This window comes from Anopheles darlingi, chromosome X, assembly GCF_943734745.1.
Source record: "Anopheles darlingi chromosome X, idAnoDarlMG_H_01, whole genome shotgun sequence".
NCBI lineage: Eukaryota > Metazoa > Arthropoda > Insecta > Diptera > Culicidae > Anopheles > Anopheles darlingi.
In genome coordinates, this window is record NC_064873.1 from 11,531,191 (window position 1) to 11,547,245 (window position 16,055).

Consider the following 16,055-nt stretch of genomic DNA (forward strand, 5'->3'; position numbering starts at 1 on the left):
TGGTTTTCTTAAAGCTTGAACATTCCTCTTTCAGTTTCACTAGCTTTCATCTCGATTGGATGGATAACAATTTTTTGATAATTGTTTAAATGAGAGATGGTCGATCACAGTTGTGACAAAAGTAAAAGCCCACCTACAATGAAATTTTCTTAACAATTAATATGATGCACCCTTAGCCCGGACATCAAGTTAAAGGCGTTTTGGCATGCCGTTTACATGATTTCAGGAGTGTTGTGGATCATTCTCGTTTAATAACTTTCAAAAATAATTGTTTTTGATAGTAACATAATTCTTAATGATTTTTTTATCCAAAATATCCCACAAATTCTAAATCCGTTAAAAGCCTAGGCTTTGAGAAGGCCATTTGAGAAGGAGAATGACACGGGAACATTAAAAAATATTAGTTATTTTAGCAGTATGTTTAGGATCACTGCCCTGTTGCATAACAAAAGTGCTTTTAAATGGGTCTATTCGTACTGAACCTATCAAAGAGTTATTTAGGGTGTCAACATAAATTCGCCCGCCATAATACCATCATTTTCTTTAAATTGTCCACAAGAGTCATGGAAAATCCACCCCTCAACTTCATACTACCACCTCCGTACATGATTATGACCGAGACATTACGTTCTTGCGAGCCATGGTTTATTTTCCGCCGATTTCTTTCGTGATAGTATATATTAAATGTTTCCATTTATGATTCGTCAGACTATAGAACATTGCTCTAGCCTTCTTTTAGCTTGGTTGCACATTTCCGGGTGAAGTTCTAACGTTTAACCATATTTTTGGCTTATAAACGGAAGACTTTTAGCATACGTACTCTTGTACTCATGTAGAGCTTATCTAATGTGACATAGTTTGCTCCAAAATAGACAGTGACAGGGTTTTCATGATGGAACAGATAGTTAATTCTAACGATTTCCTAATCTCTGGAATGGTTTTTATCATTTGTTCGATCATTCTTATCGTCTTCGTCTTCCTAGGACGTCCGTTTTAAAATCTCATTTGCTGTTCTGATGAACATTGGTGATTAGTCATGATGGCATAAAGGCGTCCCCTACTAATAATATTTTTTCTGCTAATATCTGTTGAGACACATGGTTCAATCAATGCTGCATAAGAAGATTTCAGGCATTCAACGATTTTTTTTTTCCTCCCATACACCCATTTCTTTTGCGAAAACCCGTGCGCAATCGACTTACTACTGGAACTGCTACGATTGATGGATTAAATTACTGTAAACAATAATGAAAGGGAACCTAAAACTTTAAAACAGATGTATACTAAAGGCCCAATAAAGATATAGTAACCAGAGGGCTTTATTAGAGTCACAATTATATTTTTTGCAAAGTGGTCTTTTACTTTTCTCACAACTGTGATCGACCATCTCTCATTTAAACAATTATCAAAAAATTGTTATCCATCCAATCGAGATGAAAGCTAGTGAAACTGAAAGAGAAATGTTCAAGCTTTAAGAAAACCACTACACTTGCCGGTTACTATAGAAAATGTAGTCCAGCCATGCCCAGCCTCCCCTTCGAAGGTAATACCGAGTAGGTGATCTGAAGGGGGCTCAAGGCATTGGCAGGGAGGGTTTTAGTGGGTAGGTCCGAACTCCTCAGAGACCGGAAATCCCACACTACCTGTTAGGAGCTCTCACCCTCCTAACGGTGCCTATGAAAGTTTCCCGCCCAGCATCAGGAAAAAAACCTTCGTCCTGCAGTTCTATATTAGTTAATTCTATAAAGTCTTTATGATTTTTCGCGCATACTATTACCTAAATATTTTACTACGAAGAGATCAAGCGATAGTGGTCATTTTTTTGACGAAAGCATACAAGGCAGCGAATGTTAAAATGGCGCACAGAAGCTGTTTTATATTCAAGATTTACTCAATTGATAATTGTTCACTCAACGTTACATCAACCACCGAACGATGTAATAGTTTCGTTTGCCTACCCGAAGAATAGAAATTTTGTTTGAAATTATGTGAACAGACGGTATCAACACTTCTGCTGTATTTTTGACCTTCTTAAAGTTGATGCTAAAACCACCGGAACAAATGATACGAATTGCATCCTTTTCCGTTGGGAAACATTTGGCTCGCATTGCGACGTCCAATACAGTCATACCTGGTTCCGGTAGCACATTGCACAGGGGCGCACCATCGAAACACTGAGAAATGTCTTCTACGGTCATGTGTTCGAGGGTGGAAATATCCCCACTATAAAGCGCTTGGCTAATAGCCTTTGCTTTCTGCAATCCCTCGTCCCCGTGAACGAGCCGGGTCAGCTCGTTCGCCAACAGGGTTTGTGCTTCCCACAGTTCGGGTGCGCGCTGGTGCCTGGCCATCGTTTGTTCGATAGTCGGGAGCGGTAGGAACGTAAGTAACCGAAGCAGTCGCTCTACCGCCTTATCTGGCGTCCGTTTAAAGAACTGGTACAGGGCGTACGGTGTCGTTCGTTGACTGGACAGCCACACGGCATTGCCGGCCGATTTGCCAAACTTGTCTCCTTCTTCGTTGGTGATCAAGGGCAGCGTCAACCCGAACACTGCTTCTTTCGGCTCAGTCCGACTAATCAGCTCCTGGCCCGACATGATGTTGCCCATCTGGTCGGATCCACCGAGCTGAAAGCGACACTCGTGGTGCCGCAGCAGGTGCAGCCAATCGTACGCTTGGAACAGCTGATAGGAAAACTCAGTAAAACTCATCCCAGACTCGCTCTGAAGTCTAGTTTGAACGGATAAGCGAGACAGCATCGCTCCCATGCGAAAGTGGCGTCCCACGTTGGCCATGAAGTCGACGAAATTGTACTGCTGGTACCAATCAGCGTTGTTAACCACCACCACTGGCTTCAGAGCAGCTGAATTTGCGTCCCAGAAATATCGCTCATGATTAGCGAAGATGGTTTTAATTTGCTCCATGAGGCATGCGACGTTATGATGTACGGTTTGTGTTTCCAGCTGTATTCGCTCCGTCTTACGACCGGACGGATCCCCGATCAAGCCGGTCGCTCCACCAACCAGCGCTATTGGTTGATGGCCAGACCGTTGTGCATGCAGCAAACCGACCAGTACGAGCAAATTGCCGACATGCAAGCTGTTGGCCGTAGGATCGAAGCCAGCATACACCGTTTGTGACGAAGAACCGAGCATTGTGGAGGCCTTGTTCCTGCCATTAATATTTAAAAAAAAGACAAAGTCAAATAATGTAGACAAAGTAGTCATGGTGCTACAGCAATGAAGATCAACTGTTAATAAACTTACGCCGCTTCCGCTGGGAAGACATCCTGTATAAAGCCACGGTCTTTCAGTTTTAGAAAATTTCGCTCAGAATAGTAACAACGCCGGGAGCGAAAAACCGCAGCGGACGCCACATTCGCTCGGATCACCAACATCTACAAAGTAAATATACTAGAAGGATAGTACTTAATATAAAAATGCGTTAGCCCCGATGCTTGATGTAACCGGTTGTCGAATTATTTGTTTACAATGTTTAACATTCTTCAGCCCGAGCCACATGAAGCATTAACCGAGCCTCCAGACGGGAGCGCAAGAGTTTTCGCGAGAGTTTTGAAAGTTTTGCTCAAACTGAGCTAAACTTTCAAAACTCTCGGTAAAAGACTGAAATAGGCCCCCCCACTCACGGTGAGTTACTGAGTGACCGAAAAAATTGTTGTTTTAATGGTAAAATGTAACTTTTCCACCCCTCCCCCCTCCCCTAATACATTTATTTACGTTTCCGCATATTTTTATGAAGGTTTGCTTATCTAAAAAGTGGTATTTAAGGGCGATTCTACATTGGTCAAAAACTTTTGATGCCAAGTCAAAACAAAAGAGCTACATTTTTCCACAAAAATGGAAAAAACTTTTGACAAATGGCCAAAAGGGTGACGCCCGCGATCTGCTACAGAGGGCGCTGCCGGTTTGGAGCGATCGGCTACAGAGGGCGCTGCCATCTACGAGACGACTACACTAAAGTGCAGCATTATATGTCTGTCAATCAGCATAAAGCATTTTTTTTTTTAAAAAGCTGTAGGCGCATGTGTTTAAAGTTATGTTTTTTTGTTTCACTGTATCAAAACTGAGCGCCAAAGTAGCTCTTTTGATTTGGCGTAGAAAGGCGTCCTACATACACCATTTTTTTTTATGTATGGACCTTTTGACGCCAAGTCAAATTTTGACTTGGCATCAAAAGTTTTTGACCAATGTAGAATCAACCTAAGGGCGATTCTACATTGGTCAAAAACTTTTGATGCCAAGTCAAAATTTGACTTGGCGTCAAAAGGTCCATACATAAAAAAAAATGGTGTATGTAGGACGCCTTTCTACGCCAAATCAAAAGAGCTACTTTGGCGCTCAGTTTTGATACAGTGAAACAAAAAAACATAACTTTAAACACATGCGCCTACAGCTTTTTTTAAAAAAAAAAATGCTTTATGCTGATTGATAGACACATAATGCTGCACTTTAGTGTAGTCGTCTCGTAGATGGCAGCGCCCTCTGTAGCCGATCGCTCCAAACCGGCAGCGCCCTCTGTAGCCGATCGCGGGCATCACCCTTTTGGCCATTTGTCAAAAGTTTTTTCCATTTTTGTGGAAAAATGTAGCTCTTTTGTTTTGACTTGGCATCAAAAGTTTTTGACCAATGTAGAATCGCCCTAACGATTTTTTCGGTCACTCAGTAACTCACCGTGAGTGGGGGGGCCTATTTCAGTCTTTTACCAAACTCTCAACCAACCTAGCTCTATTTAGCTACCGCGCTCACTTGAAACAATAGCTTGATTGATTTGGTAAAAGACTGAAATAGCCCCCCCCCCCCACTCACGGTGAGTTACTGAGTGACCGAAAAAATCGTTAATTACCACTTTTTAGATAAGCAAACCTTCATAAAAATATGAGGGTAAAAGACTGAAATAGGCCCCCCCACTCACGGTGAGTTACTGAGTGACCGAAAAAATCGTTAAATACCACTTTTTAGATAAGCAAACCTTCATAAAAATATGCGGAAACGTAAATAAATGTATTAGGGGAGGGGGGAGGGGTGGAAAAGTTACATTTTACCATTAAAACAACGATTTTTTCGGTCACTCAGTAACTCACCGTGAGTGGGGGAGCCTATTTCAGTCTTTTACCAATATGAGGAAACGTAAATAAATGTATTAGGCGAGGGGGGAGTGGTGGAAAAGTTACATTTGGTAAAAGACTGAAATAGGCCCCCCCACTCACGGTGAGTTACTGAGTGACCGGAAAAATCGTTAATTACCACTTTTTAGATAAGCAAACCTTCATAAAAATATGCGGAAACGTAAATAAATGTATTAGGGGAGGGGGGAGGGGTGGAAAAGTTACATTTTACCATTAAAACAACGATTTTTTCGGTCACTCAGTAACTCACCGTGAGTGGGGGGGCCTATTTCAGTCTTTTACCCCCAGTCTTTTACCACCTAGTCTTTATCTCTAATTTCGGTAAAAGGCTGAAATAGGCCCCCCCACTCACGGTGAGTTACTGAGTGACCGAAAAAATCGTTAATTACCACTTTTTAGATAAGCAAACCTTCATAAAAATATGCGGAAACGTAAATAAATGTATTAGGGGAGGGGGGAGGGGTGGAAAAGTTACATTTTACCATTAAAACAACGATTTTTTCGGTCACTCAGTAACTCACCGTGAGTGGGGGGGCCTATTTCAGTCTTTTACCCTAATTTCATAGTGAGATTTTCATGTGAGATTGAGTGATGTTGCTTACTGGAGCATTCCATTGTCATTTAAGGGTGTTTCAAGCCTGTATCGGTTGTGTGAATTGCCAAAAACATTTTGTTTGGTAGAATTGAACTGGTTTTACGGTGCTTCTGGTTTAGCGGAATAGAAAAACGTTGAAAGTAAGTATATGCCTGGTAAGATCTGAGCTGTACGACCGTGCAACCGGCTCACGTTATCCCGGTTTCGAACGAGTGCAAGTTGTTGTGTTTTTGTAGAATATGCGCCTTCTTTTTCTTCTCTCACCTTCGCACCTTTCGCTCCCACCGTCGTGGTGCTATTAATGAGATTTAAGGTTGCAAACATTAGTCATACAACGAGACGGAATAGGTGACCCAGTACGTGTCACTGGTGGCCCAAACTCTTTTTTACGAAAACGCTCATTATTTCTCTTTCGATTTTCTCTTATTCCGGAGGCGCTGTATAATAATCCAGCGAAATGGCACCGACCTTGCAAAAAGCAATCGACATAGTGACGAAAGCGACGGAGGAGGATAGGAATAAAAATTATAAAGAAGCCCTCCGGCTTTATGAGCACGGGGTTGAGTACTTCCTCCATGCGATCAAATGTAAGTTTTCGCTCATCGTCATTTAACTACGCTGCTTGATATATAGTGCATATCTAATGAATTATACGTTTACCACCGCATGCTCAGATGAAGCACAAGGCGACAAGGCAAAGGAATCGATTCGTGCCAAGTGCTTTCAGTATCTCGATCGTGCGGAAAAGTTAAAAGCGTACTTGAACAAGGGCACGAAGGGCAAGAAGCCAGCCAAGGATGGGGAGAGAAAGTCGAAGGATAAGAGTGGCGATGGCGACAGGAACAGCTCGGACTCAGACTCGGACAATCCGGAAAAAAAGCAGCTGCAGCACAAGTTGGAGAGCTCGATCGTTATCGAAAAGCCGAACATCAAATGGTCGGATGTAGCTGGGCTTGAGGGAGCCAAAGCGGCACTGAAGGAAGCCGTGATTCTGCCGATCAAATTCCCACACATGTTCACAGGCAAGCGCATGCCCTGGAAGGGTATACTGCTGTTTGGCGTAAGTGTTGTGATGGCAACAACATTCTTTGCGTCTCCTGAACCTACTCCTCTTGCGTCTCCTGCACCTGCTCCTTTTGTGTCTACTGCACCTATATATTCATCCTCTCCTTGCTCTACTCCTTTATACAGCCACCCGGAACGGGCAAATCGTACTTAGCCAAGGCGGTTGCGACCGAGGCGAACAATTCGACATTTTTCTCGGTCTCCAGCTCCGATCTGGTGTCGAAATGGGTCGGCGAATCAGAGAAGCTAGTGAAGAATCTGTTCGAGTTGGCCAGGGCCCATAAACCAAGCATCGTCTTCATTGACGAGGTGGATTCGCTGTGCTCTGCCCGTTCGGATAACGAGAGTGAAAGTGCGCGCCGTATCAAGACCGAGTTCCTGGTCCAAATGCAGGGCGTAGGCAGCGATAATGAAGGCATTCTCGTGCTCGGTGCTACTAACACACCGTGGATCCTCGATTCGGCCATCCGTCGTCGGTTCGAGAAGCGTATCTACATCCCACTGCCGGAGGCGAATGCGCGCCATGTGATGTTCAAAATTCATCTCGGTAGCACTGCTCACCTGCTCACCGAGGAAGATCTGCGTACGCTGGCGAGCAAAACCGAGGGCTTCTCCGGGTCTGACATCTCAATCGTGGTGCGCGACGCACTCATGCAGCCGGTGCGCAAGGTGCAGACTGCCACGCACTTCAAAAAGGTCACCGGCCCGTCACCAGTGGATAAAACGACTATCTGTGACGATTTGCTCGTGCCATGCAGTCCAGGTGAACCGGGAGCGATCGAGATGACGTGGATCGATGTTCCCGGCGATAAGCTATACGAGCCACCGGTTACGATGGTAAGCTCATCAAACAACCCACCGATGGCCCAGCATTAAACCACCATGCCCTTTTTCATTTCTATTCTCGTTTCGTTGTTTTCTTTTCTCAGTATGATATGCTGAAATCTCTAGCCAGCACGAAACCTACCGTCAACGAGGATGACATGAAAAAGCTGGACAAATTCACACAAGATTTCGGTCAGGAGGGCTAGAGGACCGATCGTGTGTGAAAGGCGCAATTAGGTATCTCGCACCACAAAATTTATGAATTTATAAATATATATATATATTATTGTTTACCAGCAAGATTACCAAGCAAAACGTTCCCCAGGTATGATAAAAGGTTTAGTTTGAGTTGAGACACAGTTGCTTCATTCAGAAAATTCAGTGGCTAGTGGGCCATTAAGTATCCAATAGACACAAACTCGTTGCATTGCAATCATAACGCTCTCATTTTCGTGATCTATGTTCTCATTTTGCAAGCAGATTTCTATTTCGCAAGCAGATTTTTTCCATTCACATATGAATTTGTATGAAGGAATTATTCTGCAGGTTGGATGAATAACGGATCATCGAGCACATTGGGACAGCAAAACAATTAGAAATAGCCCATGAATGTTTTTATGGAGAGGAAAAACATAAAAAATAGAGCATATTAAGCGTGCGACCGATTCGAACCTTGTGACCTGCTTATGCGTTAAACACGAATCAAATTCTTAAACATGTTGTTTGTAGCTTGAAAAACAGAAAAAAATAAGCGAGAAATGCCCATATTGAACCGGTTTGAGAGATTCTGCGCAACGATAACGCTGGACTCATCCATCGGAGGTACTACGACGGATAGGACAATAGAACGAGGATGGTCGGCCGTTTATACATTTTCTATATTCTTTCCTCACTGACTCCCCCACACCCCTTGTCCCACTCTCTCTTAAACAATAAATAAACGAAGAAACAATCTTAACAATCCAAAACACGACTGACGGCATAATGCGCCACAAGTGGTTACCAAGAAAGAAAATCGAATTGTTGTCTCTAATTCTCGAATTCAATCTCGAAATAGCTAGTGTACATTCTTTTATTTTGCATTTTCATATAAGTATGCTTTTACAGAAACAGCAATGATAAAGATTTAGAAGGCCTTTTAGACTCAATTCAATGTTTTCTCATTACATTTGCTAGCAGAGTAATGACCGAGCGAGTGTTACCCCCATTTGATTATTATAATTTGTAATGCCCTATTACCTATTTCTTTAGTGTTGGGTTCTTATCGCACCTGACTTTATTTGTTATCTTTTGCATTCATCTTATTTTGTGTATGCTTTTTGTTTTTTGGTTGCTGTCCTTTGCCTCTTTACCCAGATATTTGTCCCACTCTTGTTAATCAGTATTTTTAAAACAGATTGTGAAAATTCCATTTTTGTCTTTTGTTTTTTCCATTCGTTTCGTGTATTTGCATAGTTCGTGTTGCTGTTGTATAATTCGTGTTGATGTCTCAATATTTGTTTGTCTGCAAGTATGCAATGGTGATAGGAAATGCTCGGAATGAGCCACCTATTTAATTTATACGTTTTCGTTTCCATTTTCATTTCCTCTTAACATGCACACTCAGAAACTCTCTAATGGCCAAGTCTGGTTCTGCTCTTTTCAACATTACTAATTTGCAACCTGCAAACGACCTCCGTTACGCTGTTTCGAGTACTTCATCTCTTTCGTTATTTCTAACCGTTACTATCTGATTACTTGTTAATTTCCTCGTTTTTTCTGTTTACACCGTCCATCTAACTTACAATACTACTATAGTACTCACCGATCCGTAAGGATGTATTTCTTTTTTCTTTTGCTCAACCTCGATTTCATTCCTCGAGAAGTAGGTGAGAATTTTCTTTCAATACATAATCAAAAAATAAGGCTCGTCCGCCCTTATGCATGGTTAAAAAGAATATATAGCCGGATGTATTGCGGCAGGAAATTCTGCCAGATTGTACCCAGGAAGATGAATGCGATGGGATACATCGCAGCTCGGAACTGAAAGAGAAGCACATCGCAAACGCTGATTGTGTTCTGCTATCGCGCAGATTGAATCTTTGTTGTGTTTGCATTTGCTAATATTTTTTTTAATTGTAATTTTGTAGCGTAGTGCAGCATGATCTAGGTCGCTTGAGGATAGTAAGGATTAAGCAATCCAGAAAGTTGACGCTAATTCCGGCAACATTACTTCTGGGTGCTCTGTATAGGCTACGCGTTCTGATAGCGATCGATCAACCGCCGCAAAACTGTGCCATAACACCATAGTGGTTAAAATCATGGAGACTGTGTTTTTTCCATTCTTAAACAGCTGACACTTTCCTGGATAAACATCCGCTTAAGAATGCAAATCGGGGCCGCGAAACGTTTTATACATTTTTTTTCTCGATCCGAAACGTGTTTGGTCAAACAAATTAAATTAATCAATTAGGTAAAAATCAAAATGAAACAGTTTTAAACTAACGGAAATACATAGGAGTGTTTTTTATGTTAAATGCTTTGTAAACATTTGCTGAATTTTAATGAATATTTCTTTCTCTCGGCTTATTCATTCACTAGGATGCTTAACAGCTTCCCGTAAGCACACAATTGGCTTATCGCAGTTCCTAACGTTGTTTCATTTCTCCTTCAGAGTTTTGCTTAATTGTTTCCAATGTATACACCCTACCGGCATTGCGTATGTGGTAATTTGTGTAGCTATGTATGATCGACTGTGATCTCCATTAGAAGTATGCGATTTTTGTTGTTGTTTTGTTAAGCTATAAGTGCAATCGTGTTTTACAAATTAGCGGTTTTTATTTGCACTTATTACTATACTCTTTTCCTTCACACTTGCACAAACAACGGTCAGATTTCCTGTTTGCCGGGGTTCTATTGGATATTTGCTAGTATAAACTCCAGATGGGGGCGGATGGATTCTTTGCATGTGAAATATGTTTGTTGTTGTCGATACTCAATCAGTGTTATAGAAGATGAGCAGAAATAAAAAAAATATAAATGCACTGAAACATTAACCATTCCGTACTGGAGCAACAAAAAAAATGAGTTGGAGGTGTTTTGGGATGAAGAGAATTAAGAAATGTTGGTAAAAAGCTGATCCTCCCGAGCTGAGAGAGAAGTTAGGAAAGGTTGGCAGCTATGAGAGAGAAGAGAGAAAGATGGATCTAATGGAAACAGAAAAGAGCCGGGATGTTCTAATAATGTATCTCTGCGCGGCTAGGCTGTTGCTGATATATGCTATTGCCTACAGCTATTGTCCCCACTGCGAAAGAATCACTGCTACCGAGCAGGCGTTTTGAGGACAATTCTCAGTATTATCATATTGAAAATATCGCGCATTGTCTTGCACTAGTTGTAATCATTTTATAATCGTTTGACTGCTTTTGGATGTTTCCACGCCAGCGCAACAAATCAAACCTACACATCGCCTTCTCAGCATTCCTATGTAAATCATTTATGGTTTGCGGTTTGCGTATGACTTCCGATAATGAAATACGTCCCCTTCTATTCATTTTATGCCATTTCCCACATATATTTCGCCATTTGCACTTTAACCTTTTCCTATCGAATCTCGTCCGTTTGATCATGGCCGAACCGTACGGTAACTTGTTGTATGAAGGAAGATGAAGCAGAGTTAGTTCGAATCAAAAATGCATCCATTGTTTAGCAAACCCATTTGTGCCACAGCATTAAGCAAGTGTCAACGTGATTTGATAGGACATCGATCGCACTGGTTCTAGTGCTGCTTTACGCGCTCCAACCACCGCAAGCACCGCTGGAACAACACTACCAATATCAGCACGAACCGCCACCACCACCCCACCACCATCATCATTGCTGTATTAAACTTTATTTGCTAGCCGCTTCGCTGTAAAGGAGCTTGCCGAGAAGTATACCGACGAAACACATGACGAGGGCCAATATGCCGTAAATGATAGGCTGCTGGTTAACGGGCAAAGGAGGTGGAGAATACGGATTCTGATAATATACCGATCCTGTGGTGCTACTGGCGGCCCGGGCTGCCGCTGATGGCTGTTCCTTGGCCCTGGCATCCACCTGCGTGCGTAACTGTAAGACTTGTTCCTAAAAAAAAAAAGAAAATCGTATCGATTTATAGAGTTCATCACTAATGTCCACATCTATGCATTACTACGAGTATTATGTGATGATAAATTGTTACCAAAGGTAATTTTTTTTAACGTATATAATAACGGGCAAGCCGTATGTTTAAATGCAACGGTAGTTATCATTGCTGAAATTTGGGGATGCACAAAGTATTTGTGCAAGTAATTGTAACACTGAAAAAGAAACTCAATTTTCCTAGCTAATGACCCCGAAATGCTTACCTTTAACTGTAAGTTCTCCTGGCGTAGAGCACTTTCCTCTTCCTTTAGTCTTTTCATTTCCTTTACAAGTGCCATTTCGTCACCCATAAGCTGCTCATCATTCGAAATGCCAATGTTGCTTGTTGCCAGCGTGTTAGAGAGCGCTGCACTAGAAGAAACAGCTTCGTTCGTTGCTATAGCATGAGAAATAGCACAAGAAAGGATTAACCATTAATTCAAACAAAGTAGATCAAAAGTGGCAGTTCGGCTACTCTAAACGTACGATGGGCAACTGGGGCGACACTGTTGGAGGCTGTCGCCGTTGTCGTTGCCGATGCCGGGGTAGCCTGGTTTGCCTCGACGGGACAATCGAACACGCAACGTAGCTTCGAGTCCATCAGATTTTCCGGATATTTCTTCCACAGCTCCTCCAGATTGATTTCCTCGTCCTCCGGCTTCACCATCGACTGCACCATGAACTTGTGCTTGTTCTTTTCGTTCGAATCGAAAATGAATGGCTGGAGCACGACTGCAGGACGATGGCAGAGGGCGAACGATTAGTTTGGAGAACGTCACCCTTTGGAAGCCCCGGTTCTTTCTCACTCACTTGCGATTTCCTGTGATTCGCGCGGTTCCAGCAGGCCACAATTCGGCCGCACGCAGTACTTCTTCGGGGCGGTCGTTTTGATTTTGAAGTAAATATCATGGTCTGTGGGGTTAGTAAGCCGCATATACGATGCAACTGCCGTTCGAAACGGTCCTGTAAAGAGAGAATATTAACAATATAGAGAACTATAATACAAATTAAAGAGTATATCCGATGATTCTGGGAATCGTCATAGTGTGGTCTAAGTGCCGTGTTAGAATTGTTGGTGGCGACACGTTGATTGGAGAATCTATTGATTGCCTGTTATGGCCATTTGATAGTGTAGTGGAAGCGGTAGTAAAGGCTACGTGGAGTGTAAGCACAGATAAAACAAACAAATACGCTGTATATTAGGTATCTTAGAAAAGAATAATCGTTGTGTGCACATGTCCTACACATATATATGAAATACACTGGTTTGTGCGTCGTACTGTTGTGTGCGTATATATATATATATATATATATATATATATATATATATATATATATATATATATATATATATATATATATATATATATATATATATATATATATATATATATACATATATATATATATATGTGTATATATATATATATATATATATATATATATATATATATATATATATATATATATATATATATATATATATATATATATAAAAGCAATTATACGTTGCGTCAAAAGCGCACTAGGGATGGAGGCTAATAGCACGACGCGCGTATCTGGTGAGAGGATACGGAGAACGTAATAAGCTTTGGTAAGCTATTTAAAAATAATATAACAAATTCTTGTGTCATGTCTCTTGCCGGCAGTAGATTCGCGATTCGGATAATCGCGAGGCACAATACAAGCAGAGGTAGGCTAACAGCTGAAAAGGCTGGTAATTGTACCGCGGGACCGACGGTACAGTCAACAGCGAATGGCGATATCAAAGTCCAAACTCTTCCAACCATGCCCACCCTATGGTCGCTTATGCAGTATCATATCTACGATACCGCGGATACCGCTGTACGATGGTGGTACCCGGCCCAGATGCGTTTTACGCAACACGCCGCCGCAGAGGTGCCGGGGTACCCCAGGATGGTGCAGGAATCGGGTCGTCGACTGCCACCCCCAATTCACCCCACCCACTGCTCTCACTTATCACTTACCCTGGAATTTGAGCTCGGTTGCCGGTTCAATAATTAAGAGCTGGGCTGGTTTCGCCATGTTTGTCGCCTCTCGTCGATTAGTTAAGGGATCTCTAGGCAGGAAACACACGATGGCGGCAGAAGCGCACAACACACACGCGCGCGCTTAATCGGCACACAACACACCACTGGCAGACCACTGACTAGCGGTTCGATTTTCCTTCCCTTTACTTCCCCTTTACTTCCTCTTTACTTCCCCTTTACACCCGTTTGACGGAATACGTTTTTGCGGTTTTTCTTCCAACTTTTTCGCTGATTTCCTTGCGCCCTTTTCACCTTCCTCGACCAAGGGTGCCCGTGTAAGAGTGTACGTGTGGACGTAGCGGACACACACCAAATCGAAATTTCTCCTAATGCGGTGTGGTGATTCCCTGCCTCGAATACTCGCAGTTTCCTAGGCCGCAATGAACTTGGATTGGGCTGCGAATAGGGGCAGTGGTGGGCCCGAGGCCAATACCGTTGATCAATGCCCGTGGCCCGTGTGTTGCTGATAATAGTGTTGGTTATGAAGTTTTCCTTCGTTCTAGCAGACCGTAGGACGGTTTAAACGGAAATCCAAATTCTTGCCTGGTCCAGAGGGGAGACGTTCTAGTCGTTTTTTCCTTAAACAGGGCCCCAAATCGCTTTGATTAGCGCCCAATTCTTGATCACGCTGTGGAGTTGCTGAGAAAAATTTGGCTTATTTGTGGCAACCACTAACAAGAAGCAGGGATTTTCAATGCTTTCTCCCTCTCGCAGCCACCGTTCGTCGCACTATCCCGCTGGGATCACCTTTTTTCGTTCGCTCACTCTCGCTCTCGCTCCGGATTTAACACGGGAACCAGCACTGCAGGGTCATGCATACACCGACCTTTGGATCTGACAGCAAGCGGTGAATGGGTCGTACCAACTTGACCGTGCCAACGGAAAATATTGTAGTACCTAGGGCAATAGCATCAAACGTAAACCGTAAACACGCGGCTGGGCTTAGACAATACGCACAAAAGTTGGTATACTGACGTGGTGACGCAGGGAGACGTGTACGGGAGACGATAGAAACTGTGATCGGGCGGGTAGGGTTATTTCGCGACCGTTACACCGGAATCTGCTACAGCGCAGCTGCCAACGGCGGTAGACACGTACTCACAGCAGACATCAAAACGTATTCGAGCAGGGTTGTGTTGTTGGCCAAATTTTCGAGCCAATCCACACTATGAGCCGCAATCAGCAAAATCACTCATTCCCACTGGATTAGCGTCCTGATGACCGCCGGGACGGGAGAGACAGCCGCCCCTGACTTGGTGGCAGACGCTGTTTGAATAAACGAAGTTGCATCCAAAGTTTAACGGTTAAAATAGGGCTTAATTTAACGGCAAGTTGAACGAACGGCTAAGTGCGTCGAGTAGACAGTAAAATACGAGCAGTTGTCAGTACAATTCGAGCAGTGAAAAGCTTGAGCACTTGAGCGAGCTCTCAATGGCATTCTATAGTGAGCAATCTTCCCACGGTTTAATGTGGACAAGCCCCAAGGTATGACTCTGTGAGGCTAAGCTGGTAGGGTTGGTTTAGGTGCCTATTCCCGTCAGGCGTTAGTTGACGCCTCAGTCGTGTTCAACGATTTTTTGAGGTTCGTTGACTATTTCCCCGAACAAAACGTCTGCTGTCACCAGCAAAAAAGCGATCGCCTGAGTGATTTCCTTAAACAGCGCCCAGACGACACACACAGTTATCGCGAAAACTTTCGCGACCTTCAAAACATAACACAAGGTCACTGTTTACATATGATTTGACAGCTCCAAAAGGTGTGGCAAGCTTGTTCTCGCTTGCTCGCTACACGTGCATTTCAGTTATCGCGATAACTTCTCGCCGGATTTAAGCCTGCCACAGACCGCAAGCGGAGCTTGCGGCGCGGACGGAACGGTTCGCCGCGGATGAAGCGGCAACACATACCGGTTGCGGTGCGTGCGGCGCGGCACGGCCGTTATAGCGTTGAACCTATCGATATAAACCAAACAATGTTTACGAAAACACGAATTGTTAACGAAAACAAAATATTAAATTTCTATAGCCGTGGCCACACGGGGCGAAAATTTGCGCGCAAATTTGCACATTAATGCCAAATTGTTTTCGCTTCGTGTGGCAGGGGTAAAAACCCGAAAATTTATGCCGAAATGTCAAACGTATTGTTTTCATCTGTGTTTTGGCCGCTGAAGTTGATTTCCGAATAAATTTTGCAGTTTTTAACGATATTGTTGCTGTTGCTGTTATATTTATA

The 16,055-nt window shown here is 43.0% G+C and overlaps 3 protein-coding genes across 6 annotated transcripts; 1 reads left to right on the forward strand and 2 right to left on the reverse strand.

Moving 5' to 3' along the window:
* Window positions 1–1,870: 1,870 nt before the first annotated feature.
* Window positions 1,871–3,477, reverse strand: LOC125950072 (tyrosine--tRNA ligase, mitochondrial). Its single transcript, XM_049677712.1, has 2 exons — window positions 3,267–3,477; window positions 1,871–3,171 (listed from the first exon to the last, which is right to left on the reverse strand). Exons 1-2 carry the CDS (start codon window positions 3,395–3,397, stop codon window positions 1,917–1,919), a joined length of 1,386 nt encoding a protein of 461 aa, XP_049533669.1. The 5' UTR covers window positions 3,398–3,477; the 3' UTR covers window positions 1,871–1,916.
* A 2,276-nt stretch (window positions 3,478–5,753) lies between these two features.
* On the forward strand, window positions 5,754–8,615 carry LOC125953779 (vacuolar protein sorting-associated protein 4-like). Of its 3 annotated transcripts, none has more exons than XM_049683566.1 (6): window positions 5,782–5,881; window positions 5,978–6,097; window positions 6,176–6,328; window positions 6,416–6,801; window positions 6,933–7,643; window positions 7,736–8,615. In XM_049683566.1, exons 3-6 carry the CDS (start codon window positions 6,199–6,201, stop codon window positions 7,835–7,837), a joined length of 1,329 nt encoding a protein of 442 aa, XP_049539523.1. In that variant the 5' UTR covers window positions 5,782–5,881; window positions 5,978–6,097; window positions 6,176–6,198; the 3' UTR covers window positions 7,838–8,615. The 3 variants fall into 3 exon arrangements, with proteins under 3 accessions (XP_049539515.1, XP_049539523.1, XP_049539531.1); XM_049683574.1 differs by having other exon boundaries at window positions 5,814–5,881; window positions 6,048–6,097; XM_049683558.1 differs by lacking the exon at window positions 5,978–6,097 and having other exon boundaries at window positions 5,754–5,881.
* A 1,811-nt stretch (window positions 8,616–10,426) lies between these two features.
* On the reverse strand, window positions 10,427–14,951 carry LOC125953802 (vesicle-associated membrane protein-associated protein B-like). Of its 2 annotated transcripts, XM_049683585.1 has the most exons (6): window positions 14,801–14,951; window positions 13,763–14,722; window positions 12,585–12,737; window positions 12,261–12,506; window positions 11,999–12,171; window positions 10,427–11,735 (listed from the first exon to the last, which is right to left on the reverse strand). In XM_049683585.1, the coding sequence occupies exons 2-6, from the start codon at window positions 13,818–13,820 to the stop codon at window positions 11,502–11,504; spliced, it is 864 nt and encodes a 287-aa protein (XP_049539542.1). In that variant the 5' UTR covers window positions 13,821–14,722; window positions 14,801–14,951; the 3' UTR covers window positions 10,427–11,501. The 2 variants fall into 2 exon arrangements, with proteins under 2 accessions (XP_049539542.1, XP_049539550.1); XM_049683593.1 differs by having other exon boundaries at window positions 13,763–14,951.
* Window positions 14,952–16,055: the final 1,104 nt, after the last annotated feature.

Excerpts from the sequence above, each read along its gene's own strand:
- LOC125950072 (XM_049677712.1), bottom strand. The coding sequence starts at position 3,397 with ATGTTGGTGATCCGAGCGAATGTGGCGTCCGCTGCGGTTTTTCGCTCC. Across the intron at positions 3,172-3,266 it reads GTCTTCCCAGCGGAAGCGGC|GAACAAGGCCTCCACAATGC; the intron begins GTAAGTTTATTA and ends TATTAATGGCAG.
- LOC125953779 (XM_049683558.1), top strand. The coding sequence starts at position 6,199 with ATGGCACCGACCTTGCAAAAAGCAATCGACATAGTGACGAAAGCGACG. Across the intron at positions 6,802-6,932 it reads AGGGTATACTGCTGTTTGGC|CCACCCGGAACGGGCAAATC; the intron begins GTAAGTGTTGTG and ends TCCTTTATACAG. Across the intron at positions 7,644-7,735 it reads ACGAGCCACCGGTTACGATG|TATGATATGCTGAAATCTCT; the intron begins GTAAGCTCATCA and ends TTCTTTTCTCAG.
- LOC125953802 (XM_049683585.1), bottom strand. The coding sequence starts at position 13,820 with ATGGCGAAACCAGCCCAGCTCTTAATTATTGAACCGGCAACCGAGCTC. Across the intron at positions 12,738-13,762 it reads AACCGAGCTCAAATTCCAGG|GACCGTTTCGAACGGCAGTT; the intron begins GTAAGTGATAAG and ends CTCTCTTTACAG. Across the intron at positions 12,507-12,584 it reads CGAATCACAGGAAATCGCAA|TCGTGCTCCAGCCATTCATT; the intron begins GTGAGTGAGAAA and ends ATCGTCCTGCAG.